At 39.1% G+C, this 21604-nt stretch overlaps 3 protein-coding genes across 3 annotated transcripts; all 3 read right to left on the bottom strand.

Moving 5' to 3' along the window:
• Nucleotides 1–319: 319 nt before the first annotated feature.
• LOC101390584 (olfactory receptor 7D4-like) lies at nucleotides 320–1330 on the bottom strand. Its single transcript, XM_004434172.3, has one exon. The coding sequence runs from the start codon at nucleotides 1256–1258 to the stop codon at nucleotides 320–322; it is 939 nt and encodes a 312-aa protein (XP_004434229.2). The 5' UTR covers nucleotides 1259–1330.
• Nucleotides 1331–9478: 8148 nt separating this feature from the next.
• On the bottom strand, nucleotides 9479–10286 carry LOC147912148 (olfactory receptor 7D4-like). Its single transcript, XM_087425281.1, has 2 exons — nucleotides 10101–10286; nucleotides 9479–9739 (listed from the first exon to the last, which is right to left on the bottom strand). The coding sequence occupies exons 1-2, from the start codon at nucleotides 10284–10286 to the stop codon at nucleotides 9479–9481; spliced, it is 447 nt and encodes a 148-aa protein (XP_087281407.1).
• Nucleotides 10287–19870: 9584 nt separating this feature from the next.
• LOC101397777 (olfactory receptor 7D4-like) lies at nucleotides 19871–20797 on the bottom strand. The gene has a single exon (XM_014790470.2). It carries the CDS (start codon nucleotides 20789–20791, stop codon nucleotides 19871–19873), a length of 921 nt encoding a protein of 306 aa, XP_014645956.2. The 5' UTR covers nucleotides 20792–20797.
• Nucleotides 20798–21604: the final 807 nt, after the last annotated feature.

The raw sequence follows: 21604 nt of genomic DNA, 5'->3' as shown, positions 1-21604 counted from the left end.
TGAAATTTTTGTGGAAACGATGCAATAACATGATATAAGTGTTTCAGATCTAAAGTTGAAAATCTCAGGAATGGCTGTAAAAAAGCTGACCAAAGATACAACACCATGGCTGCAAATAGGGAGGAAAAGTCAAAAAGGAATGATGGAGGAGGTTATTGAGGAAAAACTACACACAAAAACAAAATAGGAAAGACATAGGTATTTTGGAATTGAAAGAAAGGAAGACGTCTTTTAGGGGAGAAAAAGAACCAGGAGATTCAATTTATAATATTTGCTTTGGGTCCGACCATGTCCACTTTGTTCTGAGGCCAGGGACCCATCACGGACAAGGCGCAGCTCGACTGAGGAGCCTTCCCAGGGCCCCCTTCACATCCTTGTTCCTCAGGCTGTAGATGAAGGGGTTCAGCATGGGATTGACCACAGTGTACATCACTGAGGCAATCGAGCTTCTTTGGGAAGAATGGGTCACAGCAGAACTGAAGTAGACACCCAGGCTTGTCCCATAGTACAAGGAAACCGCAGAGAGGTGAGACCCACAGGTGGAAAATGCTTTGTATTTTCCTCCTGCAGGGGAAATTCTCATTATAGAGGAGACAATTTGAGAGTAAGAGAAGACGATTCCAGTGAGGGGAAATACACCAAGCAGGACAGTTGCCACATACATGGCGATGTTATTGATGAGGGTGTCAGAGCAGGCTAATTTGAGAACCTCAGTCAGTTCACAGAAGAAATGTGGAATTTCAGTGCCTATACAGAAGGTCAGCTGCCTCAACAGTAGAATATGAAGCAGGGAGACCCAGAAAATGATAAACCAGCACATCAGAACCAGGAGGCCACAGAGGCGTGGGTTCATGATGACCATGTAGTGCAGCGGGTGGCAGATGGCCACAAACCGGTCATAGGCCATCACAGTCAGGAGGAAGCCTTCCAGTAAAGCAAAAATCATAAAAAAATAGACCTGAGTGAAGCATCCTATGTAGGAGATGTCTTTTCTCTGTGCCTGGATGTTTACCAGAATCTTCGGGACAGTGGTGGAAGTGAAGCATATGTCGACAAAGGACAGGTTAGAGAGGAAGAAATACATGGGAGTGTGGAGGTGGGAGTCAGAGATGATGGTCAAGATGATGAGGAGGTTCCCAAGCACGGTGACCAGGTACATGGACAGCAACACTCCAAAGATAAGGGGTTGAAGTTCAGGATCCTCTGAGATGCCCAAGAGGAGGAATTCTGATACTTCCGTGTGGTTTCCTGCTTCCATCGAGCTGGTGTGTCTGCTGGAGAAGGAGGCAAAAGCAATGTTCGGTGAACACCCGACTGGCACCTGAGCTAGTCAGCACCTCTTGATTTCACCTTTAGGTGGACAAACTTTACCCTCTGTTAAGTCTTTCTAATCACAGTGCTTCACTAAGTCAAGTGGGAGCCCATTTCCTTATTAAATGTAATTATTTAGCTTTTTTGAAATTAAGCAGAAATCTCTATTTGTCTCCTACTCACTAGTTCTAATTCCATTTGAGGCTATGGACATAAACCAATTTCTTCTATGATATGACCCTTCCAAAATAGTTCAAGGCATTTAGTATCTTTTCTTTGATAATCTCCATGTTATCTTCATTCAAATAGCTCTGATACTAATTAACATGTGGATTCTCACCTCAAACAACTTTAATTCTGTGACTTGATGCTTCCTATCCAGGTCATAGTTAACATTCAAGTGTCTTATTTACTTTATTTCTACAAATGTGGTTACTGTTATTACCTTCTTTGTCAGGTTTAGAAATGCCTTTGTGCACAACAGGATCTAAATAAACGATAGCTATTATTATCCTTATTATTATGTTCCTTTTATTATGATTATATTTGATATGTAACTCTCCCAAAATATGGGATAGAGATGTGATTTATAAAATGGGATCTGGAGTTAGACTTCCTAGAATAGAAGTTTGCTCCACTAACTCACTTTTGGTCCGACCTTGACTAAGTTATTTAATCTCTCTTAGCGGCAGATGCCTCACCTCTACAATGGAAGTAGTAAATATTCCCTACAATGTAAGACTGATGAGTGAATTAAATGAAATGATGCATGTAGTTTTTCTTCTCATTCCTGTGACATACACTGGACACATGAGAAATGTGAGCTTCTGTTTTTAACATCACAATAAATCAGTCTTGTGTGGCTATCATTACCATTATTCCTCTTAAACTGTGGCGGTCACTCAGGATGGAATTCTGATCATTATACGCACAACTGATCTGTTACCTCTCTTCACTGTCCTGCAGCACTTCTAATTAATGAAGATCCCTATGGCTTCATGTTTCAAAAACTGGCTGCCAGGTGGATTCTTTCACGAAGAGAGAAAAGTATGTGAACTATAAAGATCAGAGGAGGAAACAAAATCACAAAGCTTTAAAATAAAATGCAAAATGTGTGTTCTCATGAGTACATGCTCAGAAGTGGGATGTGTTGTACTAAAAACCAGTAGAGTTAATTGCAAAAAACATGGTTGATACATTTGATTAAAAAATATTCAAAGCTTCTATAAATCAAATCATCCTAAAGTGTGAAAGGAAAATTTAAGAAGTGACTATCAATAGCTACATGCTCCATGATAGAAAAAGCCCATATTATTAATGCATAGAGAATCATAATTAATTATAGAGATAAAAAATCATTTAGGACCAGTTTAGTCTCGGCAGGTGGGTGGAAAAGTCTTTTTCTGAAATATGAATATTTGAACTATGAGAGGAACGATGAGTAAGTGTTAACCAGGGGCAATAAGGAAAGAGCAAGCATTTTGGGCTGAGAAAACAGAATCCATGGTTAACCTGTGGGTAAGAGAGCCTGTGATGAAGGGACTTGAGAGTCCACTGAGATGTAGAACAGAGAGGGAGCATCAGGAGGACAGAGTGGGGAAGGCCCATATGTCCAGCATCCTGTGCAATTCCTGATGTGCATCTCATGTTGGTAATTTTATGTTTATTTGTGGGTCAGAGAATGTGATTCTTTTTTGATCACCATTGTCTTTCCATGAACTTACATGGTGCCCGGCACATAGTAGGTGCTCAACACATGCAAATGTTAGAAGTATAATAAAGAATGAGACCCAAGAGTCAACTATGACACAGAAAAGAGATCTTCAAACTCACATATGCCTGGATATAGACACAAAATTCAATAAAAAGGTAGATTAAATTTATTCATATCTATTTAACAGAACAATACATCATGAATAAGTAATACCTATTCTAGGAATGGGAAAGTGGTTTAATACTAGGATGTTTGCTCACATAATTCATCACAAAAAAAGGTCAATGAAGAGAAATCATAACCACAATCACAATAGAAAACACATTTGAGAAAATGTAACAGTCATCACTGTTGTTAGCAGCCAGGACAGAGCCTTTTGCTAAATGAGGAAAGCAAGGACAATTTTGAAACCCAATAAAGAATGGTAGCTCTAAAACTGCAGCAAACAGAATATTCTACATTAAACACTAAAATATTTGTGTTAAATTCGTGAACAGACCAAGGCAGTCTACTCCAATTTCAATCACAAGATATTCTCTTCAACATTTAAAAGACATTGGTAAGATGAGAAAAGGAAATTGCACTGAGTTCCGAACATCATAAATAATTACTGTAGACAATGTTGTGAACACTCTAGTTAAACAACAATCAATACACAACTATTAATTGCTATCGGTAAGGCAAACCTGCTGCAAAAATTGTTAGGAAATAGAAAAATCCAGTCACACTAGGGATAAAGTAGACAATACCTCATGCATAATAGATCTCCAGTGAGTAGTTAGTGAAAAAATGATTGGACTCAGGAAATCCAACAGGAGACTACAATTATGGGAAAGAGTAGAGAAGAGGTAGAGACTATCCAGAAAATAACTCTTATAACAGAAGTCCATAGATTCCAAAGAGAGAGAGAAGGAAACAGAGCAAGCACTGGAAAAGACTGGGCTCAGTGGAAACTAAACTACCTTCAAAGTACAGAGACTTCACCACTGTAGACTAAATAAATATGAGACTGTCTCAGTCTTATTACTCTAGAGGTAAACCCCAGCGCCCAATTTCTCTCCTCTTTTTTTCTTACTCCACCAATCCTCACTGGATACATTGACTCTCTCTGACGGTTATCACTGAAGCTTTCTGTTCTCTGAGGTCTGTCCCTGGGAAGCCCAGCTGGCTTTATATTTGACTGGGATCAGAAAATTATCGGTAAGGGGCAACAGAAACATGTTTAAAGCTTCCAGGATCTCAAGGGTTGAATTCTCAGAGCTCCTCATTATGTAAATTGTTCTGTTGACTTGCTTCATTCCAAATATTTCAGCTCCCTTTTGGTACAAAGATAAGAGCATGGAAATTTTTCAGCCAACATTGTGTCTGTGCAAGCAGAAAAGGTGGGAAGTGATTTTTTTCTTTGAAGGAGAAACTCTTCTTTCTCTGATTTGACTTAAAAATTACAAATTGTCCCCTAAGGAAACTATAATTTCTACAAGAACCAAACCCAGGTAGCAACTTTCTGTGTTGTTCCCTTGAAGAATCTTGGGAGATATTATGAATCACTTGGTGTCCACAATGTCGTGGAGGCAAAGAGATCTTTCTAAAGAAAAGCAGATTGGCTAACAGTTTTGGTTTTCTTGAAAGGACTAACCAAGTGAGGACTGAAAAATATCCCTTGACATTTGCTGGTGACGTGGAGTCCTTCATTGATATTAGGGAGGGCTCCGTTTATTATCTCTAAATGGAGGGGCAGGGGCAGAAATAATCCAGGTAGAGTGGGCTGAAGAGTGATTATTGTGAAAACTTCAGTGACAAATATAAATCTTATATAAAGTTTGTTAGAGAAAGGGAAGATAAGCTTAAAATGTAGTCTAACGAGAATAACAAATATGAGAAAGTTCAGAAATTTTTATAATGGAAAGTAAGAGAAGAAATTTAACTTCAAAGAGGATGATCATATTTTGCACAGGCACTTGAATACACAGGGAGTACTGAGTCCATAATTTACACAATGTTGTGTACACTCTAAATAAAAGAATCATAATGTGCTGTATCTCGAATTTAGAGAATACTTGAATCCATAAATCAAGGGTTGGAAGTAGAAACAGCTCCATCTAATATCACTCCCATGAGCCACTTGGGGAGTTTTGCTTCAGGCCTCCACAAATCTGGCCTCTGCTGGTTTAGAAATTTGACTTCTAAAGAGCTAACACTTTCAGAGACACGGCTAAAGTCCCATTAAAATTCATGCTGTGCTGCTGCCTGGCACTTCAGGTCCCTCAGGCCAAGAAGAGGAGTCACCATCCTGGCAGGTGTAATTGACCATGGTCATCAATGTCATTTGTGACCATGGCAATGGGCATGCACTGGTAACTGCCATGCTCAGTCAGTGGCTGGGCGCATCCCAGAAGCAACCTCAGTACAAATACAGTGGTGAATGCGGATGGCTGTTGTTCAGTTATGCTCCCACAGCAAGAGATCTGAGTGGTGTTGAGCTTGAGTGAGGGCAAGAGCTTCCTTTAGCTGAGGGCAATTCTCAAAGAGGGCTGAAGGCTGAAGGCTGTCAGATGGCTGCACCCCCTGCCGCTGGAAGAATGAGCCCTTAATCCTGAAGGAGAGTCTGGGCAATACAGTGCTGTATTCACTAGAGCCTATCGTTGGGACATTTGCATCAATTTTTCTGTTTGAAAAATAATTGACATATGACATTATGTTATTTTCAAGTGTACAACATAAAGAAGCAATATTTGTATATGCTGGGAAATTATCACCACAATAAGTCTATTTAACATCCATCCACATGTAATTATAACATTTTTTCTTGTGACTAGATCTTTTAAAATCTACTCTCTTAGCAACTTTCAAATAGACAATACAGTATTATTAACTCTAGTCAATATTCTGTACATTACATCCAGTGAATTATTTCATAATAGAAATTTGTACGTTTTGATCACCTTCACCCATTCTCCCTCCACCCCTTGTGACCACCATTCTGTTCTATGTACCGGTAATTTTGGTTTTTGTTTGTTTGTTTTTTTGCTTTTAAGGCTGTCTTGACCAGTATGTTAAAGAATAATACAGAATGGGTCAATAATGTTCATCCCAGGAATGTAAATATGCTTCAACTGTAGGAAATCTATTTACCTTCATTTATTGCATAAATACATCGTTAGAAAAGGTGCACGTTTAAAAGGAATCAAAATGTATTTGATAATTTTAACAGCCATTGCCGAGAATGGTGGGGTATGTGTGTGTGTGTGGATGCAGCATCTTGAAATGGAAAATAAGGATATATCTTTCAAATGATAAATAATGTGCACTTTTCAATGGGAGATAATGTGCTTTTGAACAGGAAAGCATTCAGAAGTGACAATTAATGAACATGCAAGAATTGGTACTACGAACAGCAAGTATTTAATATTATTCTAATAATTCAAATACATGCATAAGATAAAAAAGAAAGGGACATAAGCATTGTAAAGTAAAAGACAAATGTGTGATTATTTGTGATAAGATTTCGGAGATTCTGAGGAGAGCCCTCAGATCTCTGAATGTGCAGCCCCATGTGTGTCCTTCATCATCCATTTCAACAAATCCCCTAGGGCAGTTGTTTTCAAATTTTAGCCATGCATAAGATCCCCCTGGAAGGCTTACTAAACACAGATGGCTGGGGCTGTCCCTAGAGTTTCTGATTTAGTAGATCTGGGATGAAGGACAAGCATTTGCATGTCTGTCAAGCTCCCAAGTGATGCTAATGCTCCTGGTCTGGAGACATTTTGAGACACACTTGTTTGTGTCCCTTCTACTCTGATCTAATAGAAGATTTCCGCCACTGTTTATATCTCCCCTCCTGCACCCCACCCGCAGCCTTTACTAGGATACACTGGATCTTTCAGATTGCATCAGGGAAACCCTGGGAGCCCTGGTTCCTTCTCCTACAGTGACTTTTCTCCAGAAAGTACAGGGTGATGATCCAGGGGGGAGTTCATAACCCATATCTCTTGGAGGCCCAAGATAGTTTGCCTTGGGAACAATGGAACCTCATTTAAAGTTTCCAGGGCATTGGGAGTTGAGTCCTCAGGCCTATTCATTAAATAAATTGTTCTATTTTCCTTCTACTCCTTAAACTATTAAGCTCCCTTGGGGTAGAAAGAGAGTAATAGAAACAAAACTTTCTGCCACTTCCCTTTCCCTGAAGATAGCTGTGGAGAGGGATGAATTTCTTTATTCCAATTATTCTTTCTTATCTGTTACTTTTAAAATTTGTGGTCAACAAAATCATTCTCCTGGAGATTAAAAAAGTTCTTTCATCTTCCTTCAAAGAAGTCTCCCAAGGTTCCTTAAGACATTGCCTTAATTCTTGCCTCCTCTTCACAGGATTTAATTTCAAAGTTAGGATTTCTCCCTCAGGCATGTGTTAGTTACAAGGAGCCCAATAGACATGCCCCTCAGAATCCCATTGTCACCAAAATGAAATGCATGAGAAAGGTCCCTATTTCCAGAAGGAGAATGTAACCATTGGTGATGTTGCTACTGAAAGTATTTTGAAGAATGGAGTATCAATGGAAATATCCATGTGAATTTATTGGAACTATCACAAGAGGTTACCGCAGACCTCAGGGAGAGCAAATGTGATGGAGGTAGAAAGACTCCAGAATAATTGGTTGAAGAGACAGTGAACAGAGTGGAAATGAAGTAGCAAGTATGGACCAAATTCTCCAAAATTTTGAAACAATACCCACAAAGGAGTATGAGTCTATAAGAGAGTTTCATTTTCACTGAAAGACATGAAAATCTATAACATTCCCATGACATTGGAAATTATAACATTGCACATAGACATTGGAATATACAAGATACAGAAAGTATAAGGGGTAGCATAATTTCCCCCAAAAGTTAAGAATAGATGGGCTTCAATGTTCAGATGGAGATTTTTAAGAGGCAGTCATTAACAAAATACTTATACAAATAATTATTAAATTACAATGGTGGCTAATGCTCTGATGGGTGTTATTGTGTCCAATGAGAGCATATACCCAGTGGGGTCCTATAACTGAGAACTGAAGGATCATGGGTAGGATTCAGGCAAGCATCAGCTTGTCTGTCTAGCTCCTCTCTCAACAGGAACTTCTCCCTCTTTCTGTACAGTTACTTGATTTATGCTGCTACACATCTATGCTGTGGAGACTGATGATCTCCAGACCAATACATTTGACCTCTGAGGTAATAGCACTAATGATGTGTTCTGTAGACCCCTCAACTCAGCCTTTCCAGATTAAACTAATGTTTTATACTCACTAAAATGTAGCTTTTCCTATTTCCCCTCTCTTTGAAAACCTACACCATCAAATCTGGCACCCATGAATTGTTTTACTCATGTTCTCAACTGGACTGATTTTGTCCCCTCTGTAACCATTGGTAACATCTGGAGACATTTATGGTTATCACAACTCAGCTCTTGCATGTAGCATGTAGACGCCAGGGATGTGTTAAGCATCATAAAGTACACAGAACAGCCCCTATGAGTAATAATACAGACCCAAATGTCAGTATAGTTGAGATTGATAATATTAAAAATATTATCTGGGGGCTGGCCTGGTTGCATAGTGGTTAAGTTTGATGTGCTGCCCTTTGGCAGCCCGAGTTCACAGGTTTGGATCCCAAGCACAGACCTATGGCACGCATCAGACCATGCAGTGGCAGCGACCCATGTACAAAATAGAGGAAGATTCGCACAGATGTTAGCTCAGGGCCAATCTTCTTCAAGCAAAACAAAACAAAGAAAAAAGAGGAGATTTGGCAACATGTTAGCTCAGGGCCAATCTTCTTCATGAAAAGAAATATATATATATATATATTTATAAGGGGTAGCATAATATATATATAATATATATATAATCTAAAAAATCCCAACAATTCTCTCTTATTGTATAATGATATTGGATATATCGCAGAGAAATATCTTCAAGATGAAATAAAGTCATACATGTGAAGAAACAAGCACAGTCTTGATGCAGTAAACACTTGTTGTGACCAGTGTATGATTTTCATTTCATTACTTCTGAAGAAAAGAAGTAACCAACCAAATGAAGGAGAAGAACATCAACATTTGAGGGGATAATTTTGGGGGAAACCACATCAGCACTTGAAATGATAAAGTTCTTTAAATCTAAAGTTAGAAATCTTAAGAATATCTTCAAAAGCACTGACTAAGCATGGAACTTTAATGGACAGTGTATAAGCAAGAAAAGCCAAAAGTAATTAACGAGGTGGTTGTTGAAGAGAAACTGATACAAAATACAAATAAAAAGCAAAGTCAGAAGACATTATGGGAATAGAAAAAATCAGGCATATTTTTTAGGGGAGAAAATGAAAAAGGAGATTTAAATTTGCAATGTTTACCTTTGGGGCCCACAATGTCCACTATGCTCTGAGGTAAGTGACCCCTCATGGGCAAGAGGTTGCTCAGATGAAGAGCCTTCCTAAGGCCCCCTTCACATCCTTGTTTCTCTGGCTGTAGATGATGGGGTTCAACATGGGGGTGACCACGGTGTACATCACTGAGGTGATTGAGCTTCTCTGGGAAGAATGGGTCACAGCAGAACTGAGGTAGATCCTCATGCTTGTCCCATAGAACAAGAAGACCGCAGAGAGGTGAGACCCGCAGGTGGAAAATGGTTCATATTTTCCCCCTGCAGAGGATGTCCTCATTAAGGAGGAAACAATCTGAGAGTAAGAAGAAAGAATCCCAGTGAGAGGAAACACACACAGCAGGGCTGTGGCTGCATACAAAGAGACATCATTGATGAGGGTGTCAGAGAAGCACCTCAAGAATTGGAACCAGTTCACAGAAGAAATGTGGAGTTTCAGTGCCTATACAGTACGTCAGCTGCATCATCAGTAGAATATGAAACAAAGAATCAGATCAAATGATAAACCAAGACATCAGAACCAGAGGGCCCCAAAGGCATGGGTTCATGATGACCATGTAGTGAGGCAGGAGTGGCAGATGGACACAAACCAGTCATAGGCCCTCATGGTCTGAACGAAACCATCCATTCCAGCAAAAACCATTAAAAAAATATACCTGAGTGAGACAACCTATGTAGGAGATGTCATTTGTCTGCGCCTGGATGTTCACTAGCATCTTTGGAATGCTGGTGGTGATGAAGTAGATATTGATAAAGGAAAGGTTGGAGAGGAAGAAATACATGGGAGTGTGGAGGTGGGAGTCAGAGATGATGATCAAGATGATGAGGAGGTTCCCAAGCATGGTGACCAGGTACATGGACAGCAACACTCCAAAGAGAAGGGGTTAAAGTTCAGGATCCTCTGAGAAACCCAGGAGGTGGAATTCTGATACTTCTGTGTGGTTTCCTGCTTCCATATAGCCAGTATGTCTACCAGGAAAGAAGGCAAACACAGTGTTCATTGTGTTCAACGAACATCCAACTGGCAACTGAGTTGTCAGCACCTCTTGATTTCACTTTTAGGTGGAAAAACTTCACCCTATGTTGAGTCTTTCCAATGACAGTGATTCACTCAGTCAAGTGGCAGCTCATTTCCATTTTACATGTGTGTAATCATTCAGACTTTTTTAAATTTAGCAAAAATGTCTCTGTCTGTTTATCTCCTACTCATTGGTTCTAATTCCTCTATTCAAATCTATGGACCTTTCTACAGGAACCAGCTCTCTGTGATGTTATTCCCTTGAAGAATCTTGGGAGGTTTTATGGATGACTTGATGTCTACAATATCATGGGGGCAAAGAGTTCCTTCCTGAATAAAAGCAGAGTGGTTAATAATTTTGGTTTTGTTAAAAGAACTAAACAAATGAGGACTGAAAAATATCCCTTGACATTTTCTGGTGACATGGAGTCCTTTGTCATTATTAGGACAGGCTCCAATATCCAAAGAGAGGAGCATGATCAAGAATAATCTAGACAGAGTGGGTTGAAGAATGAATATCAAGGAAACAAAAGTGGCAAATATAATTCATAAATAAAATTTGACAGGGAAGAGGAGGAAAGTGCTAAATCATAGCCTAAAGGGAATATCAATTAAGGAAGAGTTCTTTTTTTAATGGAAGATATAGGAAGACATTTAATTTCAAAGAGAATGATTGTATTTAGGGCAGGCATTAGAATACACAAGAATGCTGACTACATATTTTACAAGATGCAGTAAACATTAAATTAATGACAATCATAATGTGCTATACCCCCAATTTGGAGAATAAATGGATTCAGAAATCAAGGGTTTGAAGTAGAAGTAGTGCTGTCTAATATCACTCTCAGTGAGCCACTTGGAGACTTTGTGTTTCATGTCTCCACATCTCTGGCATCTGAAAGGTTAGAGGTCTTGACTTCTAAAGGGAAAACACTTCCAGAGGCATGGAAAAATCCTTTTGACTTCTGCTGCCAGGCACTTCAGGTCCCTCAGGCCAAGAAGAGGAGTCACTATCCTGGCAGGGATAACTGACCTTTGTCATCAATGTCACAGTGCAACTGTGGGACTGGGCATGCACTGGTACCTTGCTGTCCTCAGTCAGAGGCTGGGAGCAGCACAGGAGCAACCTCAGTGCAAATGCAGTGGTAGATGCAGATGACTGTCAGTCAGCAGGAGATCTGAGTGGGGTGACCTTGAGTGAGGCATGTTCCTCAAACTGAGGGCAATTCTCAAAGAGGGCTGAGGGCTGCCAGATGGGTGCACTCTGTGCATCTAGAAGAATAAGCCCTTTATCTTGTAGGAGGACCTGGGCGATGCAGCACAGCATTCACTAGAATCCATTCCATGGGACATTTAAATCGCCTTTTATTTTAATTGAGATATAATTGACATATAATCCTTTATTAGTTTCAGGTGGACAACATGATTATTTGATATTTTTATATATTGGGAATGATGACCGTAATAAATTTAGTTAACTTCCCTCATGACAGCAAGTTACAAATTGTTTTTCTTGTAATGAGAGCTTTTAAGATCTACTCTCTTAGCAACTTTCAAATATACAATACAGTATTGCTAACTATAGCAGCATTCTGTATACTACATCCCATGATTATTCATCTTATAACTGGAATTTTTACGTTTTTATCACCGTCACACATTCCTCGGCCCCTCTGGGATCTACCAATCTATTCTCTGAATCTGAGTTTGGTTTTTTGCTTGTTTGTTTTTAAAACTAACTTGATCAGTATACTGAATAATAGTACACCATGAGTCAATAATGCTTATCCCAGGAATTGAAAATGATTCAACTTCGGCAAACTATTTACATTCATTTATTTCATAAATATAGCAAAACAAAAGCTGACAAGCTCAATAGGAATCAAAATGTGTTTGATAATTTTCAAAAGTCATTGCTGCAAATGGTGGTCTGTACGTGTGTGTGTGGGGGGGCTGCATATCTTCCAAATGATAAAAAATATGGATATTTCAATGACAATGTTCAAATGAACATGGAAGCATTAAGAAATGACAATTAATGACGTGCAAGAACTGCTGTTATGAATCATATGTATTTATATTATTCTAATAATTCAAAAATATGCACAAGATAAAAAAGGGAGACATAAGCATTATAGAGTAATAGACTAATGTATCATTAGTAGATAAGATTTTGGAGGTAGATAATCCTCAGATCTCTGCACATGCAGCCCCATGTGCATCCTTCATTATCGACTTCAACAAATCCCCTAGGGCTGTTGTTTTCAAATTTTAGCCATGCATAAGATGCACCTGGATGGCCTATTAACACAAATTGCTGGGCCTGACCCTGGAATTTCTGATTTAATAGATCTGGGATGAAGGACAATAATTTGCATGTCTAAGAAGCTCCCAAAGGATGCTGGTACTGCTGGTCTGGAGACACGTGGAGAGACACTTGTTTGTGTTCCTAGTACTGTGGTCTACCAAAAGTTTTACCTTGACTGTTTACATCTCCCCTCCCACACCACACCTTCAGCATTTACAAGGATACACTATTTCTTTCAGATGGCATCATGGAAACTTCTGGTGGCCCTGTCTCTTTCTCCTGCAGTGACATTTTCCCAGAAAGTATATAGAGATGCTCCAGGCAGGCAACTCATAACCCATATCTCTTGGAGGCCCAAGATGGTCTGCCTTGGGGACACTGAAAATTTATTTAAATTTTCCAGGACATTGGGGCCTGAATTCTCAGATCTTCTCATTCATAAATTGTTCTATTTTCATTCTATTCTTTAAACAATCAAGCACCCTTGGGGTAGAAGGAGAATAATAGAAAGAAATCTTTCTGCCACTTCCATTCCCCTGCAAAGAGAACGGATTTCTTTCTTTCAATTATTCCTTCTTATCTGATACATTGAAACATTTGCAGTCAACAAGATCATTCTCCTGTGGATTAAAAAATTTCTTTATCTTCCTTCAAAGAAGTCTCCCAGCACTCCTTAAGGTACTGCCATAATTCTTGCCTCCTTTTCACAGGATTTAATTTCAGAGCTAAGAGTTTCTCCCTGAGGGTTGTGTTAATGTTACATGGAGCCCAATAGACTTGACCTTCAGAATCCTATTGTCACAAAAATGAAATTCATGTGAAAGGTTTCTATTTCCAGAAGAACAGTGAAGCTATTAGTGATGTTTCTGTTGAAAAATCAAGCATTTTGAAGAATAGAAATATCCTTAGAATTTATTGGGCACATATGGTCAGTGCAGACCTCAGGGAGCTAGAAAGACTCCAGATGAGTTCGTTGAAGAGAGAGCGAATAGAGTGGAAATGGAAGTAATAAGTATAGAACAAATTCTCCAAAAGTTTGGAGTAATAGCCTAAGGGGAGTATGAGTCTATAAGAGAATTTTATTTTCATTTAAAGAAATGAGATTGTGGGACATTTCCATGACATTGGAGATTATAACATTGCCTGCAGATATTGGAATATACAGGATGAAGAAAAGGTAAGGGATAGCATAAGTTTCCCCCAAAGTTAGAAAGGGATAGATTTCAAAGTTTAGTTGGAAAGTTTTAAGAAGCAGTCATTAATAAAATAATTATACAAATAACTATTTAATTATCATGGTGGCTAATGTTATGTTGACAGATGGTATAGTGACCCATGAGAGTATAAATCAGTTGGGGCATATAACTGAGAACTGAAGGTTCTGGTAGGGTTCAGCCGAGCATCAGCTTGTCTTTCTAACTCCTGACTCTCTCAACAGGAAGTTGTCCCTCTTTCTGTATATTTACTTGACTTACACTGCTGATGGTACAGACTGATCATCGCAAGGCCAATATAATCGACCTCTGAGATTATAGCACCAATGGGATGTTCTCTATGACCCTCACTTCAACCTTTCCAAGATTCAACTGACGTTTTGTGTTCCCTAAAATGTTGCTTTTCCTCTTATTCCCTTCTCTTTGAAAGATAACACCATCCACTCTGGCACCCATAGAATTGTTCTACTCCAGTGGTTCCCAGTCAGGTTGATTTTACCCCCTACAGGCCAACTGGAAATGTCTGGAGACATTTCTGGTTATCAAAACTCAGTGCTGGGATCTAGTGTGTAGAGGATAGGGATCTGTTAAAAACCTTACCATACACAGGACAGCCCCTCATGATGAATAAGTATATAGACCAAAATGTCAATATTGTGGTGGGTTCGAAATCCTGGTAAAGACTGCAGAGAACTAAAGTCAAAATTTTTATCTAAAAATCCTAACCATTCTTTATTATTTTATAATGATATTGACAATTTATCTGAAAAAATATCACAATATTTCTCCAATATTTTGTGCTACTTCATCTTCTTAATTGTGGTTAAATTTATATAACATTAATGTACCATTTTAGCCATTTTTGTGTAAATTTATGTCCACTTGGAATTACATATATGTGGTTGAACAACCATGTCCAGCATCTATCTCTAGCTTTTTTCCTTTTCCCAAACTGAAACTCTGTTCCCATTAAACGGTAACTCCCAAAGCCCCCTCCCAAACAGCTCCTGGCACCCACCATTCTACTCTTTGTCTGTACAAATTTCACTACTCTTCTTCCCTTATATAAGTGGAATCATATAACATTTACCCATTTGCAATATCTCAATTTTGACATTTCAAAACCTGAATTTCTGATGTCCCCTTTCCTTCCCAAATTTGCTCTACCCACAGCCCTCACTTTCTCAATGGATGCAATTCCATTCTTTTAGTTGTTCAGGCTCCAAACTGTGGAGTCATTCTTGTCTCCTCTTTCTCTCACACCCATATCCTGAATAAGAACAAATCTTCTTGGCCCAACTGACTGCTTCTCAATCCTTACATTACTATTCCATTAGATATAGGAGGTCCTAGCCTCCTATATCACACCTGGCTTGTTACAGCCACCTCCAAGCAGGCTTCCCCACACCATAAAATCCATTCTCAGCCATGAAGCCAGAACAATCTTTTAAAATGCTAAGTCAGATCATGTCACTTGACTGGTCAGAGCCCTGCAAAGACTCCCCATATCACTCAGAGTAATGAAAGCAAGAGTCCTTCATTGGCAGAGAGAGCCTCACATGATCAGACCCAGACACTTGTTCCTCTCTTCTACTGAGCCCCCCGCCCCACCACTCTCTCTGCTCCAACTACTTTCTCCCCAGGCAACCTCCAAGCTCAGGGTCTCTGCATTAACCTCACTATCTGCCTGGGGCACTCTTTCCCTACATATGCACTCACCTAAGTCATTCATTGTCTCACAATGGTAAGCTTCTCAATGAGGATTATTAAGATCACCCTTCACAACATGACCACCTGCACTCCCCACACTCCTGATCCTCTTTATCCTGCAGAGTTGAGCCTAAAATAATGACTGACACATAGTAAATACTCATTAAATATAGGTTTGATAAATTGAATAAGCATATGTGGTTCTGAAGGCATTGCCAGTAACATTGTCTCTTGACCACAGTTGACTGATGCAAGGTGGGAAGAGGAAGTAATTGTGTCAATTAGAATTCATTTCTGAGATTTTTTTTTTACACATGAGAAGCTAATATAACCTAGTTCCTCTTTAAGTAGTGAAGCTATAAGGTACGAGTTATAAGAGCTATTGACTTCTGAGTCTCTTTCCATGTGAGGTTAGCCAATCTGAGAAAATAAAGCTGATAATCTGAAAAGAAATCCTCGCAGCATTTGAGCCTCTGTGTCCAGTGTCCAGCTGAGCCTCTGCTTGGCTATATTCAGATGAATCAGGAAATTCTCTTCTATCACTTGCCAACAAAGTAGACTGTCTAGTGCAGCCTTACCTTTACATGAGCCAGGACTATGAGAAGATCTGCCCAGTGAAAATCAACAGGGAGTGCTGTGACAGAATTCCGATTTCTGAGTTCAAGGCCTTATCAATCAAGTGTTGGCAAATTCTAATGCACACATATCTCCTACATTAAGTTGAATAATACCCTCCCAAATATGTCCAGCTATTATTCTCTGGTATCTGTGAATGTGTTACCTTAGACTTCCAAAGGCACATTGCAGGTCTAATTAAATTAAAGTACTTGAGATGGGAAAATTATTCTGAATTATCTGGGTGGGCTCCATGTAATCACAAGTGTCCTTAGAAGATGAAGATAGGAGGGCTGGAGAGAGAATGGAAGATGCTAAATCTTTAGCACTATCTAAAGCAGTATATCTTTTATATTGTTGACTTTGAAGGTGGAGGAAGGGACCACAAGTCAATGAATGCAGGGGTCTCTAAAATTTGGAAAAGATGAAGAAGCATATTCTTCTCTAGAGCCTCCGGAAGGTAAGCAGCTCTGCTTATACATTTTAGACTTCTGACCTCCAAATTGTAAGATAATATATTTGTATCATTTTAAGCCACTAGACTTAAGTCAAGTTTCTTTCAAAATCTCTCCATCTCATTGCTACTGGTGTGGGGTCCCCATCCTTTCTCTCCTGTACTACTTCCACAAACTTCCAATTGTTTCCTCTGCCTCCTATTTCTCCTACTAAGGGCAATTCTAAAGTCGTCATATTATATATATGATTACAGCGTGGCTCTGGTTCTCAAATGCTTATCAGAACCTTAGTATGTCAAATTAGACTCTCAACGGTCTGTCCTCCATGTGCATATCCAACCTTATCTCTAATATCTCAGCCATAAGTTCCATATAGCTTCCTGTTATGCCTCATTCTTGATTGTCTCTTGAATGTCACCCATACCTATTCTCTAGTTAAATTTCTACTCATAATTTGTTCCTCAAAATTCAAATATATTCTCCAAATAGAAGATTTTCCTGAATAGCAAATGTTGGCAAATGTGTGGGAACACTGGAACCTTCATGCATTCCTGGTGGGAATGTAAATGCTGCAGCCACTTGGGAAAATAGTTTGGCAGTTTCTTAAAAATTTAAGGATAAATTTACCATATAGCCCAGTAATTGCACTCCAAGGTGTCTTTCCAAGAGAAATGAAAATGCATGTCTACACAGAGACATGTGCACAAATGTTCACAGCAGCATTATTTATGATAACCCCAAACTGAGTATATCCAAATGTCCATCAGCTGGTTATTAGATAAGCAAAATGTGATATATACATACAATAGAATAGTATTCTTCAATTAAAAGGAACAAAATATTGATACATACTTCCACATGGATGAGACACAAAAACATATGCTAAGGAGAAGAAGCCAGATACAAAAAACCACATATTGTATGATTCCATTTATACAAAATATCTAGAAAAGGCAAATTTATACGGACAGAAAGTGACAAGTGGTTTCCTAGGTAGGAGTGGGCATTAACTGTAATTGGTCACAGGGGAAATTTGAGGTATAGACATATTCCAAAACTGGATTGCGATAATGGTCACATAAATCTATAAATTTACAAAAATCATTGAATTTACATTATCAATGGGTCAATTACACGTATGTAAATTACACGTTAGTAAAAAAGTTAAAAAATAAATGTATAAAGAGATTTTCCTGGAATTACTCAAGGTGAGTTGAGAACTTTCACCTTTGTTTTCCACAGAATCTGTTACACACCGATTATATTATGCTCACCACTCTGTATAGCAATCAATGGCATCTCTCTGGTCCCCTCCTCAATTTGTCCATGGTAGACAATAAAAGCATATTGCATTAAACTTAGTGAAATCAAAGTGAATTGAAGCCACATCAATTAGGTCTTTCATCTTAACAAATTATAATTTTTGAGCAATTTTTCAGTTTTTATATGTCTCCAATAATTACTTTCTTTTTTCTCTCTTAAAGTCTCTAAATCCATTCATGATATTGTCTTGATACACCACAGTCTTGATCACCTATGCTAATTTTGGTTCCCACAGAAGCAGACACTGAGCCAAGGATTCATGTACAAGCGCTTTATTGGAAGGAGCAATGAACATGGATGGGAGAGAGGAGTAGTGGATACAGGGAAGAAAATACATCTAATAAAGCTTGCATAGGATCAGCTACCACTATGACTGAGTAGAGTTTTCATCCTGTGGGGAAATTCTGGAAAGTGATCCAAAATGAAAAGCTCAGAATTGTCTCAACAAAAGCATGAAAGACATAGCAACTGCACACTCATCCTCAAAGGCTGTCTCTGATGGGACATAATTCTCTGTCACTTATAGGACCACATGTTGGGCAAAGTAGGTTCCAGTTGGTGCTGGCCAGTGGCAGTGGAGATGGTGAGAGGAACCCAGGCAATGTGAGAGGAATGCTGACAGCGTCTATGACTCCATCCTTCCATGCAGACTCAACTCTATCAACATTCTTCTCAAAAAGCAAGCTAAATTCTGAACACTTTCTGCACATGTGTAACTATGATTCCTGTGTTACCTCCAGAGAGTGTCAGAAAAAAAAAATTAAATCATGTAAAAGAAAACCTGATTCAAGTGTATTCATTACTACATATTTTAGGATTTTGGAAGGTGTAATTCAAAATTGCAATCGCGGGAAACAAACATCAAATAAAAAAAGGAAAAGGAGGGTAGGAAGGAAGGAAGAAAAGAGTGAAGGTAAGAAGTAATAATGAATGTAAAAGAAGGCAGGGAAAAGGTAGGAATAAAGAAGGAAGGAAGAAAGGAGGGACGGAAGGAAGCATGGATGGAAGGAAGGAAGGAAAGAAAAAAAGATAGAAGGAAGAATGGAAGGAAGTATCACAAAGAATGAAGCAACATCTCTGAGTTATTCTAGGTGGTATATTACTATGAATCATCTGAAAAAAACAGCTTTCAAATCTACTTTCCTGCTTTGAAATTGAAAATGACATCACTGTTTTCCTAAAAAGTAGGATAGCAAAGTCAGTGTCAGCTAGCCAGGTCATAGTCCAATTCAATCTCAGTTTCTTCTTTTGAAAAGTGGGGTGAATGAGAGAAAATACCTCAGAGAAACATTTTCAAGATGAAGTGAAGTCATACATGTGAAGAAACAAGCACAGTCCTGATGTGGTAAGCATTTGTTGTGGTGACTGTATCATTTTCAGTCCATTTCTTCTGGAGAAACAAGTTCATGATCAAACTAAGATGAAGAATGTCAACATTTGAAAGGATAATTTTGGGGGTACCTTGACAGCACTTAATATGATAAGCGGTTTAAATCTCAAGTAAGAAATCTTAAGAATTTCTCAAGAAAGCTAACCAAACATGGAATTTGCTGCAGCATATAAGCAATAAAAATCTAAAACGAATTACTGAGGAGGTTTTTGAGGACAAACTACTACAGACAAATAAAAGTGAAGACATGGAAGTTTTGGGAATTGATGAAATCAAGCATGTGTTTTAGGAGAGTGAAAGAACCAGGGGATTTAAATTCACAAAACTTACCTTTGGGTCCAACAATCTCCACTTTGTTCTAAGGCCCGTAACCAATAATGGAGAAGAGTCTGCTCAGCTGAGGAGACTTCCCAGGGCCCTCTTCACATCCTTGTTCCTCAGGCTGTAGATGAAGGGGTTCAGCATGGGGGTGACCACAGTGTACATCACTGAGGCGATCGAGCTTCTGTGGGAAGAATGGATCACAGCAGAACTGAGGTAGACTCCTAGGCCTGTCCCATAGAACAAGGAGACCACAGAAAGATGAGACCCACAGGTGGAAAATACTTTATATTTTCCTCCTGCAGAGGAAATTTTCATTATAGAGGAGAAAATCTGAGAGTAAGAGAAGAGGATTCCAGTGAAAGGAAAGACAACCACCACAGCAGTAAGCACATACATGATGATGTCATTGATGAGGGTGTCAGAGCAGGCCATCTTGAGAACCTGAGCCAGTTCACAGAAGAAATGTGGAATTTCAGTGCCTATACAGAAGGTCAGCCTCCTCAACAGTAGAATATGAAGGAGGGAGAGCCAGAAAATGATGAACCAAGACATCAGAACCAGGAAGACACAGAGGTGTGGGTCCATGATGACTGTGTAGTGTAGTGGGTGGCAGATGGCCACAAACCGGTCATATGCCATCACAGTCAGAAGGAAATTATCCATTCCAAGAAAAATCATAAAAAAATACACCTGAGTGAGGCATCCTCTGTAGGAGATGTCTTTCCTCTGTGCCTGGATGTTCACTAGCATCTTTGGGATGGTGGTGGAGATGAAGCAGATGTCCACAAAGGACAGGTTGGAGAGGAAGAAGTACATGGGGGTGTGGAGGTGGGAGTCAGAGCTGATGGCGAGGATGATGAGCAGGTTCCCAAGCACGGTGACCAGATACATTGACAAGAACACTCCAAAGAGCAGGGGCTGCAGTTCAGGATCCTCTGAGAGACCCAGGAGGAGGAATTCTGAGACTTCTGTGTGGTTTCCAGCTTCCATGTGGCTTGTGTGTAAGAAAGCAAAAACGAAGTTCAATGAACATCCAACTGGCACCTCTGCTAGTCAGCACCTCTTGATTCCACCTTTAGGTGGACAAACTTCACCTTCTGTTGAGTCTTTTCAATGACAGTGATTCACTCAGTCAAGTTGTAGCCCAGTTCCCTTTTAAATGTAATTATTTAGCCTTCTTAAAATTAAAATTTTCCTTTCCTATTCACTGACTCTAATCATATTTGAGGCTATGGGCATAAACCACTGTCTCTATGACACGACCCTTCCAATATAATTGACATTAAATGTATTTTCTTTAAAAAGCTCCATACTTCCTTCATTCTAATGGCTCTGTACTGGTTATGAAGATGTGGGCTCTATCTCAAACAACCTTAATTCTATGAGTTGATGTTTCCTATTGATGTCACAGTTAACACTAAAGTGCTTTATTTATTTTATTTCTAAAAATGTGGTTACTACCATTACTTTCTTTGTGGCTTAGAAATGCCTTTGTCTACAGTAAGATCTCAATAAATGATAGCTATTATTATCGGTATTAGTATGTTGCTTTTAAGACCATTATTTTTGATAATCGCTTTTGATATTTTTGATAACTCTCCCAAAGCACAATATAGAGATGTGGCTTAGAAAATGGGATCTGGAGTCAGACTTCCTAGAATGGAATTTTGCTCCACCAACTTACTATTTGTGTGGCTTCGACAAAGTTATTTAATCTCTCTGAGCTGCAGAGACCTCATCTCTACAATGGGAGCAGTAAATATTCCCTGTGTTGTAAGACTGATAAGTGAATTAAATGAGATG

This window comes from Ceratotherium simum, chromosome 39 (assembly GCF_057802395.1).
Source record: "Ceratotherium simum simum isolate JZ-2026a chromosome 39, ASM5780239v1, whole genome shotgun sequence".
NCBI lineage: Eukaryota > Metazoa > Chordata > Mammalia > Perissodactyla > Rhinocerotidae > Ceratotherium > Ceratotherium simum.
This window is presented reverse-complemented; position numbering and strand designations above follow the sequence as displayed.

Bases quoted from the DNA above. Each gene is read 5' to 3' on its own strand.
- LOC101390584 (XM_004434172.3), bottom strand. From the start codon at position 1,258: ATGGAAGCAGGAAACCACACGGAAGTATCAGAATTCCTCCTCTTGGGC.
- LOC147912148 (XM_087425281.1), bottom strand. From the start codon at position 10,286: ATGCTTGGGAACCTCCTCATCATCTTGATCATCATCTCTGACTCCCAC. The intron at 9,740-10,100 runs GTATATTTTTTT...TCTTACTCTCAG, and splicing joins ACATAGGTTGTCTCACTCAG to ATTGTTTCCTCCTTAATGAG.
- LOC101397777 (XM_014790470.2), bottom strand. From the start codon at position 20,791: ATGGAAGCTGGAAACCACACAGAAGTCTCAGAATTCCTCCTCCTGGGT.